This window comes from Primulina eburnea, chromosome 2 (genome assembly GCF_022965805.1).
Source record: "Primulina eburnea isolate SZY01 chromosome 2, ASM2296580v1, whole genome shotgun sequence".
In the NCBI taxonomy this organism is placed as follows: Eukaryota; Viridiplantae; Streptophyta; class Magnoliopsida; order Lamiales; family Gesneriaceae; genus Primulina; species Primulina eburnea.
In genome coordinates this window covers 6,729,049-6,744,678 of record NC_133102.1, presented here as the reverse complement: position 1 = coordinate 6,744,678, position 15,630 = coordinate 6,729,049, and the positions used below count along the sequence as shown (strand labels likewise).

General features: G+C 34.9%; 2 protein-coding genes across 4 annotated transcripts; one reads left to right on the top strand and one right to left on the bottom strand.

Annotated features, from left to right (window-relative positions):
* Positions 1 to 561: 561 nt before the first annotated feature.
* LOC140824537 (polygalacturonase 1 beta-like protein 2) lies at positions 562 to 2,753 on the bottom strand. 2 transcript variants are annotated; one of them, XM_073186118.1, is made up of 3 exons: positions 2,630 to 2,753; positions 1,609 to 2,503; positions 562 to 1,524 (listed from the first exon to the last, which is right to left on the bottom strand). In XM_073186118.1, the coding sequence occupies exons 1-3, from the start codon at positions 2,711 to 2,713 to the stop codon at positions 671 to 673; spliced, it is 1,833 nt and encodes a 610-aa protein (XP_073042219.1). In that variant the 5' UTR covers positions 2,714 to 2,753; the 3' UTR covers positions 562 to 670. The 2 variants fall into 2 exon arrangements, with proteins under 2 accessions (XP_073042219.1, XP_073042218.1); XM_073186117.1 differs by having other exon boundaries at positions 562 to 2,503.
* Positions 2,754 to 8,319: 5,566 nt separating this feature from the next.
* Positions 8,320 to 12,068, top strand: LOC140822827 (protein KINESIN LIGHT CHAIN-RELATED 3-like). 2 transcript variants are annotated; one of them, XM_073183729.1, is made up of 3 exons: positions 8,320 to 8,586; positions 9,147 to 11,119; positions 11,603 to 12,068. In XM_073183729.1, exons 2-3 carry the CDS (start codon positions 9,192 to 9,194, stop codon positions 11,817 to 11,819), a joined length of 2,145 nt encoding a protein of 714 aa, XP_073039830.1. In that variant the 5' UTR covers positions 8,320 to 8,586; positions 9,147 to 9,191; the 3' UTR covers positions 11,820 to 12,068. The 2 variants fall into 2 exon arrangements, with proteins under 2 accessions (XP_073039830.1, XP_073039829.1); XM_073183728.1 differs by having other exon boundaries at positions 8,321 to 8,622; positions 9,184 to 11,119.
* The last annotated feature ends 3,562 nt before the right edge of the window (positions 12,069 to 15,630 follow it).

Below are 15,630 nucleotides of genomic sequence, written 5' to 3'. Positions count from 1 at the left end.
AGTGAATATATACGATTTATTGTCATGATGTATTTTTATGTATTGTGTTTTGATATATTTAGATTGATAAATACTCATAAACATGATGTTATTTAAACGACTTTAAACATTATCTAATTTCTCGTGATTATATTTTTCATTATTAGTCACCTACGTGCATCGCACGTGTACATTCCTAATATATATATATATATATATATATATATATATATATATATATATATATATATATATATATATATATATATATATGTCCACCGTTTGCTTCTGCTTTCGCTAACTTATGCGAGAGAGAACTTTATGCAAGTACCTTGCTATTTCTTGCCAAATTCATAGCATGCCGTAACACTAACGTCCATCAATATTAATTTTTTAGGCAACATTTTAGTGGACCTTCCCTTTGGATGTACTCAAAGTTGTAGCATCGTGTCTTTGAGCGTGCAAGTGAATGATCTTACATTCATATATGTGTATGTATATTATATATATCGGTACGTATATAATGATGTGTTTTATAAATAATTTATATATATATTGATCAAACTACTTGGTGATAGCAAATTAAAAATAAGCAACCCATGATCAAGAAACTTTGGAAAACTCATTCCAACATTAAAGCAAGCATTTTCCAAAATAAGTCAAACCATCAATCAGCTAAATTTATATATGCTCAATCGCCTCTAGCCCAAGTCATGTCATTCTCAAAAATCCAATGGCAGACTTCTACTCTACCTGGGATCGAACCCAACGCCAGGAAAGCGCCATGGTTTGGGCTCCACGCCGATGTATCGAGATGACAAATGGCAACACCATCATTGATCTTTGCCTTAGTTTCCACATCAAGAATGCCAGCCTCGTACACTCTCACATTTGGAACAGAATGGCAATAATATAGTAGGTAAGGGTATAAGCTTTGATGGCAAGACACCGATTCTGTGGATCGTCCACCGTTTATTCCATTGACTTCACCGATGATTACATATTGGTTCGAGCCCTTCACATCCTTAGTAGTCCGGACCACTACATTGTCTCCTAGAATCGTGGTCGCAAAGTCGATCATATCTTCGATTGAGGCGACACACCGCTTGGTCTCTCCAGGGCTTGGAGCTCGTTCACACTCAAGTAGTGTGTTCTTGACCATGCGCTCCATGGTTGAGTTTTCCTCGAGTAGGAAAGTTCGTTTAAGCTCGAGTAGATCGTTAGTCGAAAAGGGTAGTTTCGAGGTGATGGTTCGGGGCAAAAATGACCTTCTCGGCATCCAATCTCGAAATTCGGGCATTTTCATCAACGTCCCTTCTTTCAACATTCCTTCTCTAAAGAACTTGCCCTCTTCCACACCGTTATTCACCACTTTGACACTAACCTTCGTCAAATGATCCTTATTGCTGGACCCCGGATCAACATATTGTGCAAATGTAACGCCCTTCCTCGTATAATCTTGAAAAGTAGTATTGACACCATAAACCTTGAATCCCGTGGATTGATCAAAACCCTTTTTTGCGTACTCCGTGAAAGTATCGAACCCTACATTAAACGACTTGCCATAATTCGAAAAACTCGTGTTTCCCGAACTCGATTCCCTCCCATATGACTGAAATGTATCAGTACCGGCATTCGCGGAGTTTCGATAACTTGTAAAAGTATCTACACCCCCATTACTTCCAGCACCGTAGTTCTTGAAATTGTTAGTAGGGTTATTTGCATTACTACTGTAACCCTTGAATGAATCATTACCAGCATTGCCTAGCTCGCCGTAACTGGTGAATCTGGATCCTACGACATTTGAAGTGTCGCCGTAACTGCTGAACTCAACTGGTACCGCGTTTCCATTTTTCCCATAAGTGGTGAACCCTTGATTCCCCGCGTTCGTATTATCAACGTAGCTCGAAAAAGAGAGATTGTGGCTGTTACCCTCGGAATCATACAACGCAAAATGAAGATTTGGAACATTAACTCGTGGCATATAGTTTATGAACTCGCCGGAGCCACCGGTGGCGCTAGATCCATAAGAAGTGAAGTTGGAACTAGCCACATTGCCATCATTTGCATAGCTAGCAAAGCTTTCATCATGTCCCGTGGAGCTCCGGCTATACCGAGTAAACGATCCTGTGGCAATGTTGATTCCACCCGAATAGTTCTTGAACTGATCGACACCTCCAACGCGAGAACTCCCATATTTTTCAAACTGTTTGTTAGTGTAGAATGTAAAGTCTACGTCATTGTTCTTTAGATTTTCTGGTCCCGTGTGTTTCGAGTCGAGAAGGCAGAACAAGTTAGCGGCCGAGCAGAAGGCGGGTAGATGAGAAGAAAGCGTCTTCTGGGCGGCGAGTTTGGTGTAAAAAGCCGATTCAACGGCTGTGAGAGGTGAAGCTTTGGAGAGTAAAAACGAAGGTGTTGTGTGGTTGTTGCAGACGTGTTCGCTCCAATATCGAATCAGCGAAGCTTTTGGTGTGAAGGGATTTTCTTTGGTTCTTGTATTTGAATTTGTCTCAGCAAATGAAACCTGCAAGAAAGAGGCAAATATATGAAACAGGTCACTCAAAAAGACAAGATTCATTAACAGGTAAGAATCTTGCACTATTGGCCAAAAATCAAGCTGAATAAGAACAATGAAGAGATGTATGATTACATATAAAAACGAGACGAGTAACAACAAGGAAAAGATGAAAGAAACGTCGCAGTTGAGTTCAATTCTTCTTCTGCACATTTTCATAATAGAGAGAAGGTACAGACAGAAGAAATGGTTTGATAATTTCTAAGGGGAAAGTGACATTATTATAATGAACGAAACACTTTGCGTCAAATCTAATTTTTTTTTTTTTTGTCGCGTATGGACCTAGGTGGAGTAACTTGAGGTGACGGGACAAGCGAAACCGCTGGCTTGTTTTTCGTATTTTTTAGAGATCTATCTATCTTAAAATATTTTTAGATAGAAAATTAAATGCATGTGATAATAAAAGGATAAAAGGATAATGTCTTTTTATAAAAATAGAGCAGATTTATTTAAGTTAACAAAGCAAGTGACAGATATTATCTCTGTAGTACACATGTTTTGCTTCTTCACATAATATTGATCGTGCACAATAAGTTTTTTGTGCGATAGAACCAACACATATGTTATGATATTGTTCATGACTTTGCGCAAAAATCATCGTAGATTTGTTTTTTGATTTTACTCTTATCAACCCATGATTCTTTTGTGTTTTAAATGTAAAGCTTCAGTTAAAAGCAAAAATTTTTGTGACGATCTCACGGGTCGTATTTTGTGAGACAGATATCTTATTTGGTTCATCCATGAAAAATTATTACTTTTTATGCTAAGAGTATTACTTTTTATTGTGAATATCGGTAGGGTTGAATCGTCTCACAGATAAAGATTCGTGAGATCATCTCACAAAAAACCTACTCTTAGTTGAATTCCAACAAAATTTTAAGACCAAATCAAACTTTACTTCTTTTTTTTTACAGTCCTCATTTTGTACAATACTAAATAATTGGAGATGATTGATGCAAAAGGCGATAATACTTGAGATGTTAAAATCATGGTGGGCAATATGTACACTCAATCTGAGTGTTTCTCGTCGATATGCCAAAAGTTACATAGATTTAAATATGGTATATTATAATCTACTATTCTGCACATGATAATGAAAATAATTATTGAAACACTCCCAAACAAAAACACCGTAATTTTCGAATACAGCAATCCACTCTATTTGAATTGTTTCTTTTTCTTTCCCCCCTCAGGAAAAGAGGAACATGCACATTATTTAAGCAGCCATGCGTGGAATAAAAAGCCCCCACAGCCTACCGGGAGTGCACTTAGAACAGATTCCACTGCAGCACGCAAAACTAGGGACAGACAAAGCACAAATAAAAGGGCGAAATTCGTAGGCGTTTTTGTCTTTTCACAGCTCGCTATATATCATCCCGAGAACAATCTCATGAGATAACATGCTTGCAGATTCATCATGACCACAATATATAAAGGCAGAAACCCCAATCCATATATAGGTAATGTTCAACCAGAAATTTTGCTGATACAAAGCCACAAAGGTAGTGAAGAGCAATGCATCTCAAATGCATCTAAATGTAATGAGCTGACTCGTGAGGATCGAGTCGAGTTCGAATTATGATGTTTTTGTTATTGATCAATTATAAGTTTTGAATCAAATCAATTGACAACCAACTAATGATATGAGCAGCTCGAAGTCGTTATCGATAGTACAAAAAATATGTAATTGGATTGAAGTATTTAACTTGCTTGGATCGATAAAATTTGGGTGAATCTCTACATTTATGAACAATTATTGGGTCTCAAAATCACCCAAAAAAGTTGTCTAATTTCAATTTCTTCACTTATATCCATCCAGCCAATTTTTATTTATTTATTTTTATGTTTCAATGTCACACAAAATGTATTCTAATGACTTCGTACCTATAAATGTATGGAAACTTTTTGCTCTCACTTGCATAATTTTTTGAGTCGACGATGTCATTGGGCCGACCAAATCTCTGCCTAGTCAGTTGGCATCCATTTGACCCAACCCGGTTTAAATGGGCCCAATTTTTTTCCCTTTTCGCTATGTTACAAACTGAAGTTGGGCCTTCTCGATGACTAAACTCCTGATTCAAATCTAGTATGAGCTGAACTGAACTGAATTTAAGTATTTGTGGGCCAAACCCAGAAGTAAAAGCTAAACTTATTTGTCGGAAAGATTGCACTACTTTGATTCTTTTCTTTTAAATAAAATATTTAATTCTTCATATAAATCAAAAATCTTTACCAGATGTTAGTCTAAATGTGTAGTACAAAATAAATTATATCACATATTGCACTATAATTTACATGTCTTTTAACTTTGCTCATATCAATTTAATTTTTTTATCAATTATTTACTCGAGTATCAGAGTGACTTTTAGAATAACATTCTCTAACATCTCTCGTTAACAGGGACGGATCTAGGAATAAAAGTTGTGGGGGGCTTGAACTCAATATGATAAGTTATATATTATTAAAAAAAAATTACATTATATCGTTCAACGAAGTTGTACCCTACGAGTTTTTAAACATAAAATTCATCAATAATAGATTTTACATCAATATGTTTAGCTAAATCTCGTTCAATATAGAGTGTCAAACAATCGGCAAGAAAGTCATCCTCCATTTTATTGTGAAGTGCCGTCTTCACATGCTTCATTGCTGAAAAAGCCCGCTCAGTAGTGGCAGTAGACACAGGTAATGTCAAAACAAGATGAATCAATCTAGTCAACATAACATAAACACTTGACCGTCTACTCTCGGTCAATTGCTGACACAACTCAACAAGTTTAGAAACCTTTAAATTCTGCATCACATCAAGTTTATAATGTATCAATTCATACTCCAAAGCAACAATTTCTTGAGCTGTGAAAAATCTCTAGTATAAAACTTCTTCGCAAGCTTGCAAATATCATCACTGTTAAATGAGTCAAATGAATTTTTAGGATCTAAAGCTGTACTAAGAGAAAGAAGTTCCACCGATGACTCATTGAACCGAGTATTTAACTCCATCAAAATGAAATCTATTGCTGCATTAAAAACATCAAAATGGTAATGATGTTCTATTGATGTTCCATTTTGAAATAGTTCAAGTTATAATACTAAACAAGAATAAAATAATTATTAAACAAATAAACAAGTAATAGTCAATCAACAACTCAACAACAAACAATCAAGAAACCACAAATCACGCACAGAGAAGCTGTAAAAAAACAAAATAAAAAATGTATAGCCGATTTTTACATGGATTGTTGTCTTGCCGATGAGCAATTCGATTTCTTCGGGAGTCCGCAATTCTATTCTGTCGCTAAAGGGCTTGGGACTTGGGAGAGAAATTTTGTAGAATTGAGGTGGGGTGGATCAGAGGATATGGGATGAATTTACGACGATTTTTGAAACAACCGTCGCTATTAGCAACGGTTTTTCAAAAAACAGTCGCTAATAGCGACTGTTTGAATTAAAACCGTCGTCGATCCACGTCGGCGACGGTTTTACTAAATCCGTCGCATATATTAGCGACGGTTTCTGAAAAACCGTTGCTAAAAAAAAAAGTGGGCTGGGCTGTAGCCCAGTACAGCCCTTGAATAAATCCGTCTCTGCTCGTTAAGGTACATGGACTAGTTTAGCTACAGAACAAGTAGCTGCATAGCTCTAACTCAAGAATAGGAAGATCTTGACGAGTCCTATCTGTCCATGTCCTTAAATTGCTTCTACTACCATACAAAAAAAAAAGTGATCTCAATTGAAAGTAAGCACATAACAAAGCTTGCCCGTCGGATTTAAATATATAGTTTGAAATATATATCAACAAGCCGTCTTGATGTTGTTGGCGTAAAACAATTGTTCCTACCAATAGAGCGATGTTATATGGTTTATATTACAATTATATCCTTACAACCAATTATAACTTATGATAAAATGACAATCGATCAATCCTACGTGTATTATGACAATTGATAATTAACCAACCGTTCTCCAAAGGCTTAGACTAGCTTAGCACTATTTAATTGTGCCGTTAGTAGAAAGTGATTAAGTAGCTGAGGCATCGCATTTTGACAGGCGTAAGGACCACATACTTTACAAAATTATACACAAAAATTATTATAATTAATTATTATTTGATTCCCTATTACTTCGATATTCAATTAATACCAACCTCGATCTACATTTTAAAATATAATTAATTAAAATACACTTTCCTTTACTTAATTTTTGATCCCCTATACATTTCTTTTAGTATTGTTATATATCAATAACCTCAAGGCAAAAACTTGTGTGAGACGTTTCAAGGGTCGAATTTGTGAGACGGATCTCTTATTTGGGTTATCCATGAAAAAATATAATTTTTTATGTTAAGAGTATTACTTTTTATTGTGAATATGGGTAGGATTGACCCGTCTCACAAATTAATATCCGTAAGACGGTCTCACATGAGACCAACTCATATCTCAAAGGTAAAGAATTATAAATTCCTCACAGCTAATTATCCCACAAATTTAAATAATGATTTACAACTTTACAATGTATAAATATAAATGACAAAAACTTATGTGAGACGGTCTCACGAGTCGTATTTTGTGAGACAGATCTCTTATTTGAATCATCCATGAAAAAGTATTACTTTTTATGCTAAGAATATTACTTTTTATTGTGAATATCGGTAGGATTGGTCCGTCTCACAGATAAAGATTCATGAGACTGTCTCACAAGAGACCTATTCAATATAAATTATAGATTATTATAATATAAATATAAATAATTATTACTTCTTGTGGTAAAAAGCTGGCCTACACAGAATGTTTATGGTACCCACCGCATTTAAACACTGAGCCTTTGCTGTCACGAGCAACTTCACCATTATTCCAAGATAATGGTGAACTTCACCATACCATAAAACTGTCACGAGCAACTTCACCATACCATAAATACATGTGTCAACATTCATATAAAATATGCAGGAATATGTTTGTTGTGAGACGATTTCACGAATTTTTATCTGTGAGACGGGTTAACTCTACTGATATTCACAGTAAAAAATAATATTCTTAGCATAAAAAGTAATATTTTTTCATGGATGACCCAAATAAGATATTCGTGTCACAAAATACGACTCGTGAGACGATCTTACACAAGTTTTTGTCAATATGCAATGCCACTTCATGGAAACATCAATTTTGTTTGGATGAAAATTTGAAGATTTTAAAGGTATTTATCCTTATTTCTTCGATGTTTGTATTTTATCTTACTCTATTGTTTTTGAATTTTAATATATGTTACATTAAATTATAATAAGAACGACAATTCAATATTTTGATAAAGTTGTTGGTTCGGCTCGTGGTACATTGGATTTCTTTATCCAATACTCCACTGATAATCGTTTTAGATTCTTGTGCTTTAAGTGTATGAGGTTTTCGTATCAAATGAAAATATTGCATCGATCTCTCATATAAAAATTTTGAGTCTGAGACTACAGTTTCAAACATTCAATTTAGTAAAAAAAAAATTTATTTATTTTAAAATTTTAATCTTAAGATTCCACACCGAAGGCATCTACTTAAAAATTATCATGAGACGATATCTTGAGTCAATTTTATAATATAAATTTTTTATTTAAATTGTTCATAAAAAAAATATAGTTCGTTATAATAAAAAATATTATTTTTTGTATACAAAAATATTTTTTATTAGTGAAAATATAAATCGCATAGATTTGTTTCTCTCGATCTACTCCAATTGCCACATGACAAGAAGGACGTTAAAACAAGAAAGCGGCGGTGGCAGAAAAATTTCCGTCCGTAGAGAGGGGTTTGGGGAGAAGTGGCCATTCCCCTTCACTAACTCTGACATTCTACCTCTGCAACTATTTTACCATACAACATTCCCAGATTCCCCATTTTGCCCTCACACTTTCCACGAATTCTCTTCCCATCGCCTGTCACTTTCACTTTCATCGCCAAAATTTCTATTTATGATCGGCAGACCCACCTCAAACAGAACCCATCAAAAGATTTTTTTTTTCCCACTATTTTCTCTTTTCTTTCGGTGTTGTTTTCTTCTTCGACATGGGTTTCTGCTAAAAGGTATGATTTTTCGTCTTTTGTTTCTTTGTTTGATTTCGTTTTATCTGTTTTCTTGGTTTCTTGTTTCGGTTTTAGTTTTTTGTTATTTTCTGTTTTTCTTTTATCCAAGTGCAGTATGGGATCACTTTAAATGATGCCAGTTGTGATGTTCACATTTACATAGGGTGTTTTTTTTGTGTTATCCTTTGTTTTGTTCTGATAAGGTGTTATTGTTGAGTTTGGTGTATTAATTTCACTAGTTAATGTGTTTCTGATATCAAGTATTGTTAAGTTGAATAATTTGTCAAGATCTGTTGAAGAGGGCTAAGCATATTCTATTTCTCGAAATTCGCGTCACCGTTCTGTTTTAATAGATGTAAAGCCAACGTTCAGGTGGCATCTGAAGTCATGTATTGAATTTTTGAATTTGTATCTGTTTTTCTTTTTTGTTGGTTTCCTTTCTGTTTGCTGATTGGATTAAAAAACACGGTTGCACTTGTCTGGAGTTTATTCTATTTTGTTTGATATGTGAGATTGTGTAGCAGGTGTTTGATTTTGTTTGGGGGTCCTCTTTATTTTCAGGGTAGAGCATGCCTGGAATTGTTATGGCAGGGATTCATGGAGAAGGGGTGGTGAATGAAGTGATCGAGGACGAGAATGCTAAGGAAAAACCGGGTGCTAATGAGACTTTTAATGGCAGTTTGACTTCCCAGGTTCCTCAGGATGGGGATATAGGTGATAATGCTGATGGGTTGGTGGATACCTCCATCGACCATCTTTACGAAAAAGTCTGTGAGATGCAGAGTTCAGATCAATCGCCATCGAGGCGTAGTTTTGGATCTGAGGGAGACGAGTCTCGGATCGATTCGGAGTTACGCCATCTTGTTGAAGGAGAGATGAGAGAGGTGCAGATAATGGAAGAGGATGAAGAGATGCAAAAGCCAGAGAACAGCGATCTTGAGAGTGATTGTGGTTCTAAGAAAGAGAGTTCTTCAGTAGAGAAGCCCGATTACTTGTCAAAGAAAGCTTCTTCAGTGTTAAGTCCACAAAGCAAAAGTTCCGCGAAGCCTCACATTGATGAGCAGAATGTTCAAAAAGCATCGGCTCTAGGTTCTTCTTTAAAGAAATACAGGAATTCTCCTATGGGTACTCAGAAATTGCAGAATGGGAATGAGAACTCTGAAGTGGGCTTAGACAACCCTGACCTTGGGCCATTTCTGCTAAAGCAGGCTAGGGATTTGATGTCTTCTGGGGATAATCCCCGGAAAGCTCTCGACTTGGCACTGCGTGCTGGAAAATCATTCGAGAAATGTGCTGGTGGGAAGCCAAGTTTAGACGTAGTAATGTGTTTGCATGTCACTGCGGCAATATACTGCAGCTTAGGCCAGTATAGTGATGCTGTTCCACTTTTGGAGCATTCGATTGAGATTCCTGTGGTCGAGAAGGGCCAAGATCATGCCCTTGCTAAATTCGCCAGTTATATGCAGTTGGGGGATACTTTTGCGATGTTGGGTCAGTTCGAGAACTCAATTTCGTGTTACACAAATGGTTTGGATTTCCAAAGGCAAGTTCTTGGAGATAACGACCCCAGAGTCGGTGAGACTTGTAGGTATTTGGCTGAAGCTCACATGCAAGCAATGCAGTTTAATGAAGCTCAAAAGCTTTGTCAGATGGCTCTCGACATACATAGAGAGAGTGGTTTACCTGCTTGCCTCGAAGAGGCAGCCGATAGAAGACTCATGGGGATGATTTGTGAATCGAAGGGTGATCATGAGGCTGCTCTGGAGCATCTTGTATTAGCTAGCATGGCCATGGTGGCCAATGGGCAGGAAAAAGAAGTGGCATCTGTTGACTGTAGCATTGGGGACGCATATTTATCTCTAAATAGGTTTGATGAAGCAATTTTTGCATATCAAAAAGCACTGACGTCTCTTAAATCCTCTAAAGGAGAAAACCATCCTACGGTTGCTTCCGTTTTTGTTCGTCTAGCGGACTTATATTACAAGACTGGAAATTTCAGGGATTCTAAATCCTACTGTGAGAATGCCCTCCGAATCTATGAAAAACCAATTCCTGGGATTGCTCCTGAGGAAATAGCTAGTGGTCTCACTGATGTCTCGGCATTATACGAGTCAATGGACGAGGTTGAACAGGCACTTAAGTTGTTGCAGAAGGCACTAAAGATATATAACGACGCCCCTGGTCAGCAAAACACTATTTCTGGCATTGAAGCTCAATTGGGAGTTATGTATTACATGTTAGGGAAGTATTCCGAGTCTTACACCTCCCTTAAAAGTGCAACTACAAAGCTCCGTGCCAGTGGGGAGAAGAAATCGGCTTTCTTTGGGATCGCACTTAATCAAATGGGCCTTACTTGTGTGCAACGCAATGCTATTGATGAGGCAATGCAGTTATTTGAAGAAGCAAGGATCGTTTTGGAGCAAGAATACGGACCATATCATCCTGATACGCTTGGAGTATACAGTAACCTTGCTGGCACATATGATGCAGTTGGCAGGTAAAAATTCATCTCTTGTCTACAGAATTCACTTGCGCCTAGGATTTGTGATTGATGTGATACTTGCTGATTATTAAACAAGTGAATGCGCTTACAAAACTTTCATTAAAATATGTAGGTGAGTAACAATTATCCATTGTTGTCATGTGTTGTTATCTATGAGGCACAATGATTGAGACAAAGTGTTTGGGATATCATATACTTTAGAATATTTGAGTTATGCCATCATCATCGGTCGAAGTTTTTAGTACTACGATGATCACCCATTTCTCAAAATCTACCACCTTCACTATATTAATGACTAGTTGTCCTAATAATAAAATCTGACGTTAACCAGATGGTCATTTTTGTTACTTTTGCTGTCTATGATACATTGCTCGGATCTTTCTTGGCAAGAAAATATGAATCAACACGAGCATTTATCACAAGTAGTGAGGTTTGGTTTTCATATCCATCTTGAAAAGATGTCGATTCTCTGTGTAGGGTGGATGATGCAATTGAAATTCTTGAACTCGTCGTTGGGATGAGAGAAGAAAAGCTCGGAACTGCAAATCCAGATGTGGATGATGAGAAGAAGAGGTTGGCTGAACTGTTAAAGGAGGCGGGCAAGGTTCGCAACAGAAAAAACCGATCACTTGAAAACCTTCTTGGTTCAAATCATCAAATGAACACCATTGACAATGGTAGCGTTCAAGCTTGACAAAGATAAGATGTACAGGGACCGGCACAATCGAAGGAATGTTTATACGATACTAAAGGAAAGAAAAGAAAGGCACACTTGATTGAGTTTGGTGTTTTATATCTGTTTATACTTGTTCCAGGTTTGAGTTGATTATTGTTGTACTCACTTGCATGTGTTTGTTTGATACTTTCAAAATTTAAGTGTTGTTATTGATGAAGTGAAGGGACAGAATAAGAAAAAAAAAATATTTTGAAATTTTTTTTATAATTCGAGAATTCAATGGTCGAACCGTCTTCTCAGTCATGTTCGTATAGGTATTTATAATGAATGTCCAACATATCAAAATTATATATATATATATATATATATATATATATATATATATATATGATCTAGCAGATCTTTTATATATATATGATCTAGCAGATATTTTAGGGTTAGTTTGGTCGACATGATAAAAAGATGATTGATCAGTAATCACTCTTCATCACACTTTTGCCATAAGTATTGGTACTCTCAATTATCTTGTGGGCTCTCACATGGCCCGTGCATGCCTGCACTATACATATTATATGGGAGATAAACAATCACAGCTTGTCCACGTGATTCTTTATACAACCCAATGACAATAATATATAATTCTTGTTTTACCCTTTAAAATAATAACAATTATGAAATAAATTTATACATATAGTTTAATAATATTTATGATAAGAATTCAAAATAAATATTAAAATATAAAAGTTTATACAATAATATATAATTTTTAAAATCGTCTTAAACACAGCTTACGGATTTACTGCTCACTATTTAAATTTTAATTATTTTTTCAAATTATATTAATCAAAATAATAATAATATTAATAATAATAAATAAATAAATAATAAGATGTAAAATAATAATAATAATAAATGAGAAGAGACAAATTAATATAATAATGATAAAAAAAATAAATAGAAATTATTAAATAATAAAATTACTGATTAATTATAATTATAAATAATGATGAAACAATAATTAAATTATTGATTAAAATAATATATCATTAATTATAACGAGAATAATAACAGGACACAGGTCAACCTGATTTATATTTGAAATGAAATGTAATATTTTTTTATTAATTGAATCGATCTCTCAAAAAATTGACTCAAAAAATCTTCCACAAAAGTAATAATCAAATAAAGATAATCTTAGCGTTTTTTTTAAATAAAAGATAATGAAGTAAGATCAATTTCATTTTGCAATATGAGGCAGTACAGATTCAAAAAAAATTATTTTTTTCTTTTTAAACTTAAAAAGAAACTAATTAATAAAATTAATTAAAAAATATTTTAATAAAGAGGAAAAGTAAAATACTAATAATAGCTCTCGTCATCAGCATCATGCAATATAATGAATTTGTTTGTTTATATTAAACTGATCAAATATTACACTAATACATATTAAAAATTACTAATTTATTATTGTATTATTACTAATATGAATAAAAATAAAATCAAATTATAAAAATCATCTCATAAAAGATATTTATGAGTTAGGTTGTTCCAGTAAATATACCGCTTTTATCATTGTTTTAAAAAAATACACGTCAAACATAAAAATAAATTAAGACATAGAAAAAGTTATATAAAATGAGAGTTTTTTAATTTTTAAATAATAAAACTGTTTTTAAAATAAAATATTTTAAACGGGTCATTACTACTAAATTCTCAATATATATTCGTTGTTTATAAAGTAAAAGCAATATAGATTTAGTCGTTGGAGTAAATTATATTTTTTGATAAAGGCTTCTTTCCACGCATTGGGCTGATTTCATAATGAGATGCTTATATACATTTATTTATAAGGATAATAAACAATAAATATAAACATTTGGTTTTTCCTCACCTTTTCACGTGCCGGAGACATCCGGTATTTTCCATTCACCTCTCATATATTTATGACAAAAATTTGTGTGAAACGGTCTTATTGGTCGTATTTGTGAGACGAATCTCTTATTTGAGTCACCCATGAAAAAGTATTATTTTTTATGATAAGAGTATTACTTTTTATTGTGAATATGAGTAGGATTGACTCGTCTCATAGATTATGATCCGTGAGACGGTCTCACATTAGACCTGCTCTATAACATAATTTTACATTGTTTCGTTGGCCATGCTTTTAGAAAATATAATAACATAATAATGATAACTGGAGTCCGTGGATAGTTGCCGAAGTTGAAATGAAGAATCTGATCGGCCAAGTTTGAATAATTTCACACACTTGTCTCATTTATAATTTTATCGCCTTTTTTGACTCTCTATATATATATATAGTCAGTTTCGATGTTCCGTAATATATTACACCATTTGACTGATGTGTAGTGTATGTATATCGGGGGTGGGTGTAGTGTATGTATATTTTTTATTTTATTTTTATAATATCATTTTATAATTTTTTTTATAATACGTAAAAAAACATATCAACATGTACTACAATTGTAACGTATAGTACTTTTTACTACTTAAAATTTACGGAAGAATTAAATTTTTACTTAAAATAAATAATGAACATCCAAACTTTGATAAAGTAAATTGTACGTCTTGTTGCAACAAAAGATCTAAAAATTTAAGTTTGACAAAAGTATTTGAACATTTTCATAAAATTAAAACTTAGGCGGTCCTCGGGTCTGGCCTCCTGTTCAGTCAAAGCCTGCCCCTTGGTCACCACCCCTAGTCTCCTCATAATCATTCTCACCTGCATCGATCAAGTCTAGTGACTCTAAAGACTCAACACGTATAAACTGAAAGTAACGAATAATTCGTAATAAAACCACATGTAACTTTAAAATAGGACATACATACTTGAAACTTGAACTTGCACTAAACTTGAACATACATACATATCATAGACGTGGCATAACGTGAAACTTTCATAAACATGCTTGCATACTTGTACTTACATAACTTCATCATTTTGCGTAGAGGATGTTTCAAAGCAAGTGACCTATAACATATTTCGCCTGATCAGACTAAACCACAGTACTGGGCTGACAGGGAAAATTCACTGCCACATACATGATATCCTCGTTCATAATTTAACGGGTGTATTGGTCCCCGTTCATAATTTAACGCTTTCCAATCCTGATCTAAACACGTTCATAATTTAACGGGGCGGAGAGATCCTCGGCCACGTTCACCAATTTCCAAACTCATTCATAATTTGGTCACAAGATATTTAGCAAACCTCAAAAACTAAAAATATTTTCTTTTGCACGTCAACATACTTACTTGGCGTTGAGGGATTCGTTGGATCTCGTTTGGGGCCGCTGCTGCAACATACTAACATGAATTTAAATACTTAATTTGCAAAACTTAGGCGTAGGTATTCATGCTTACATCCAAGCTCAGTCTTTTCTTTAGGGCGTTCTAAATTCCCGTGACTCGACCTTGTTAAACATTGCACTAAACCATGAAATGAAATCCCAACTGACCCTAAGAAAATTCCCAAAGACCGGAGTACACGGACCTCGTGCACCCCTCCGGGTCCGGGTCTGTGTAGGTATTGTATCTGTATACTCGAAGAAAAGAGAGGACACGGACCCCGTGTCAGGGTCCGTCTATGGGTCTGTCTAGTCTCTGGAATTTGGCACCGCGAAAGAAATAAAGACACGAACCCCGTGTAAGGGTCTGTGTGGGGGTCCGTGTAGCCGCGGTAGGAGAAAATCCACGAAAATTTCTATACATATGTTGCTTAACGTTCTAGACTCGATTGTACGGATTATAAACCAACACCTCGAAACAAATCCTAAGTTGCTACTACATTGACCCCGCCTGTACAAACATC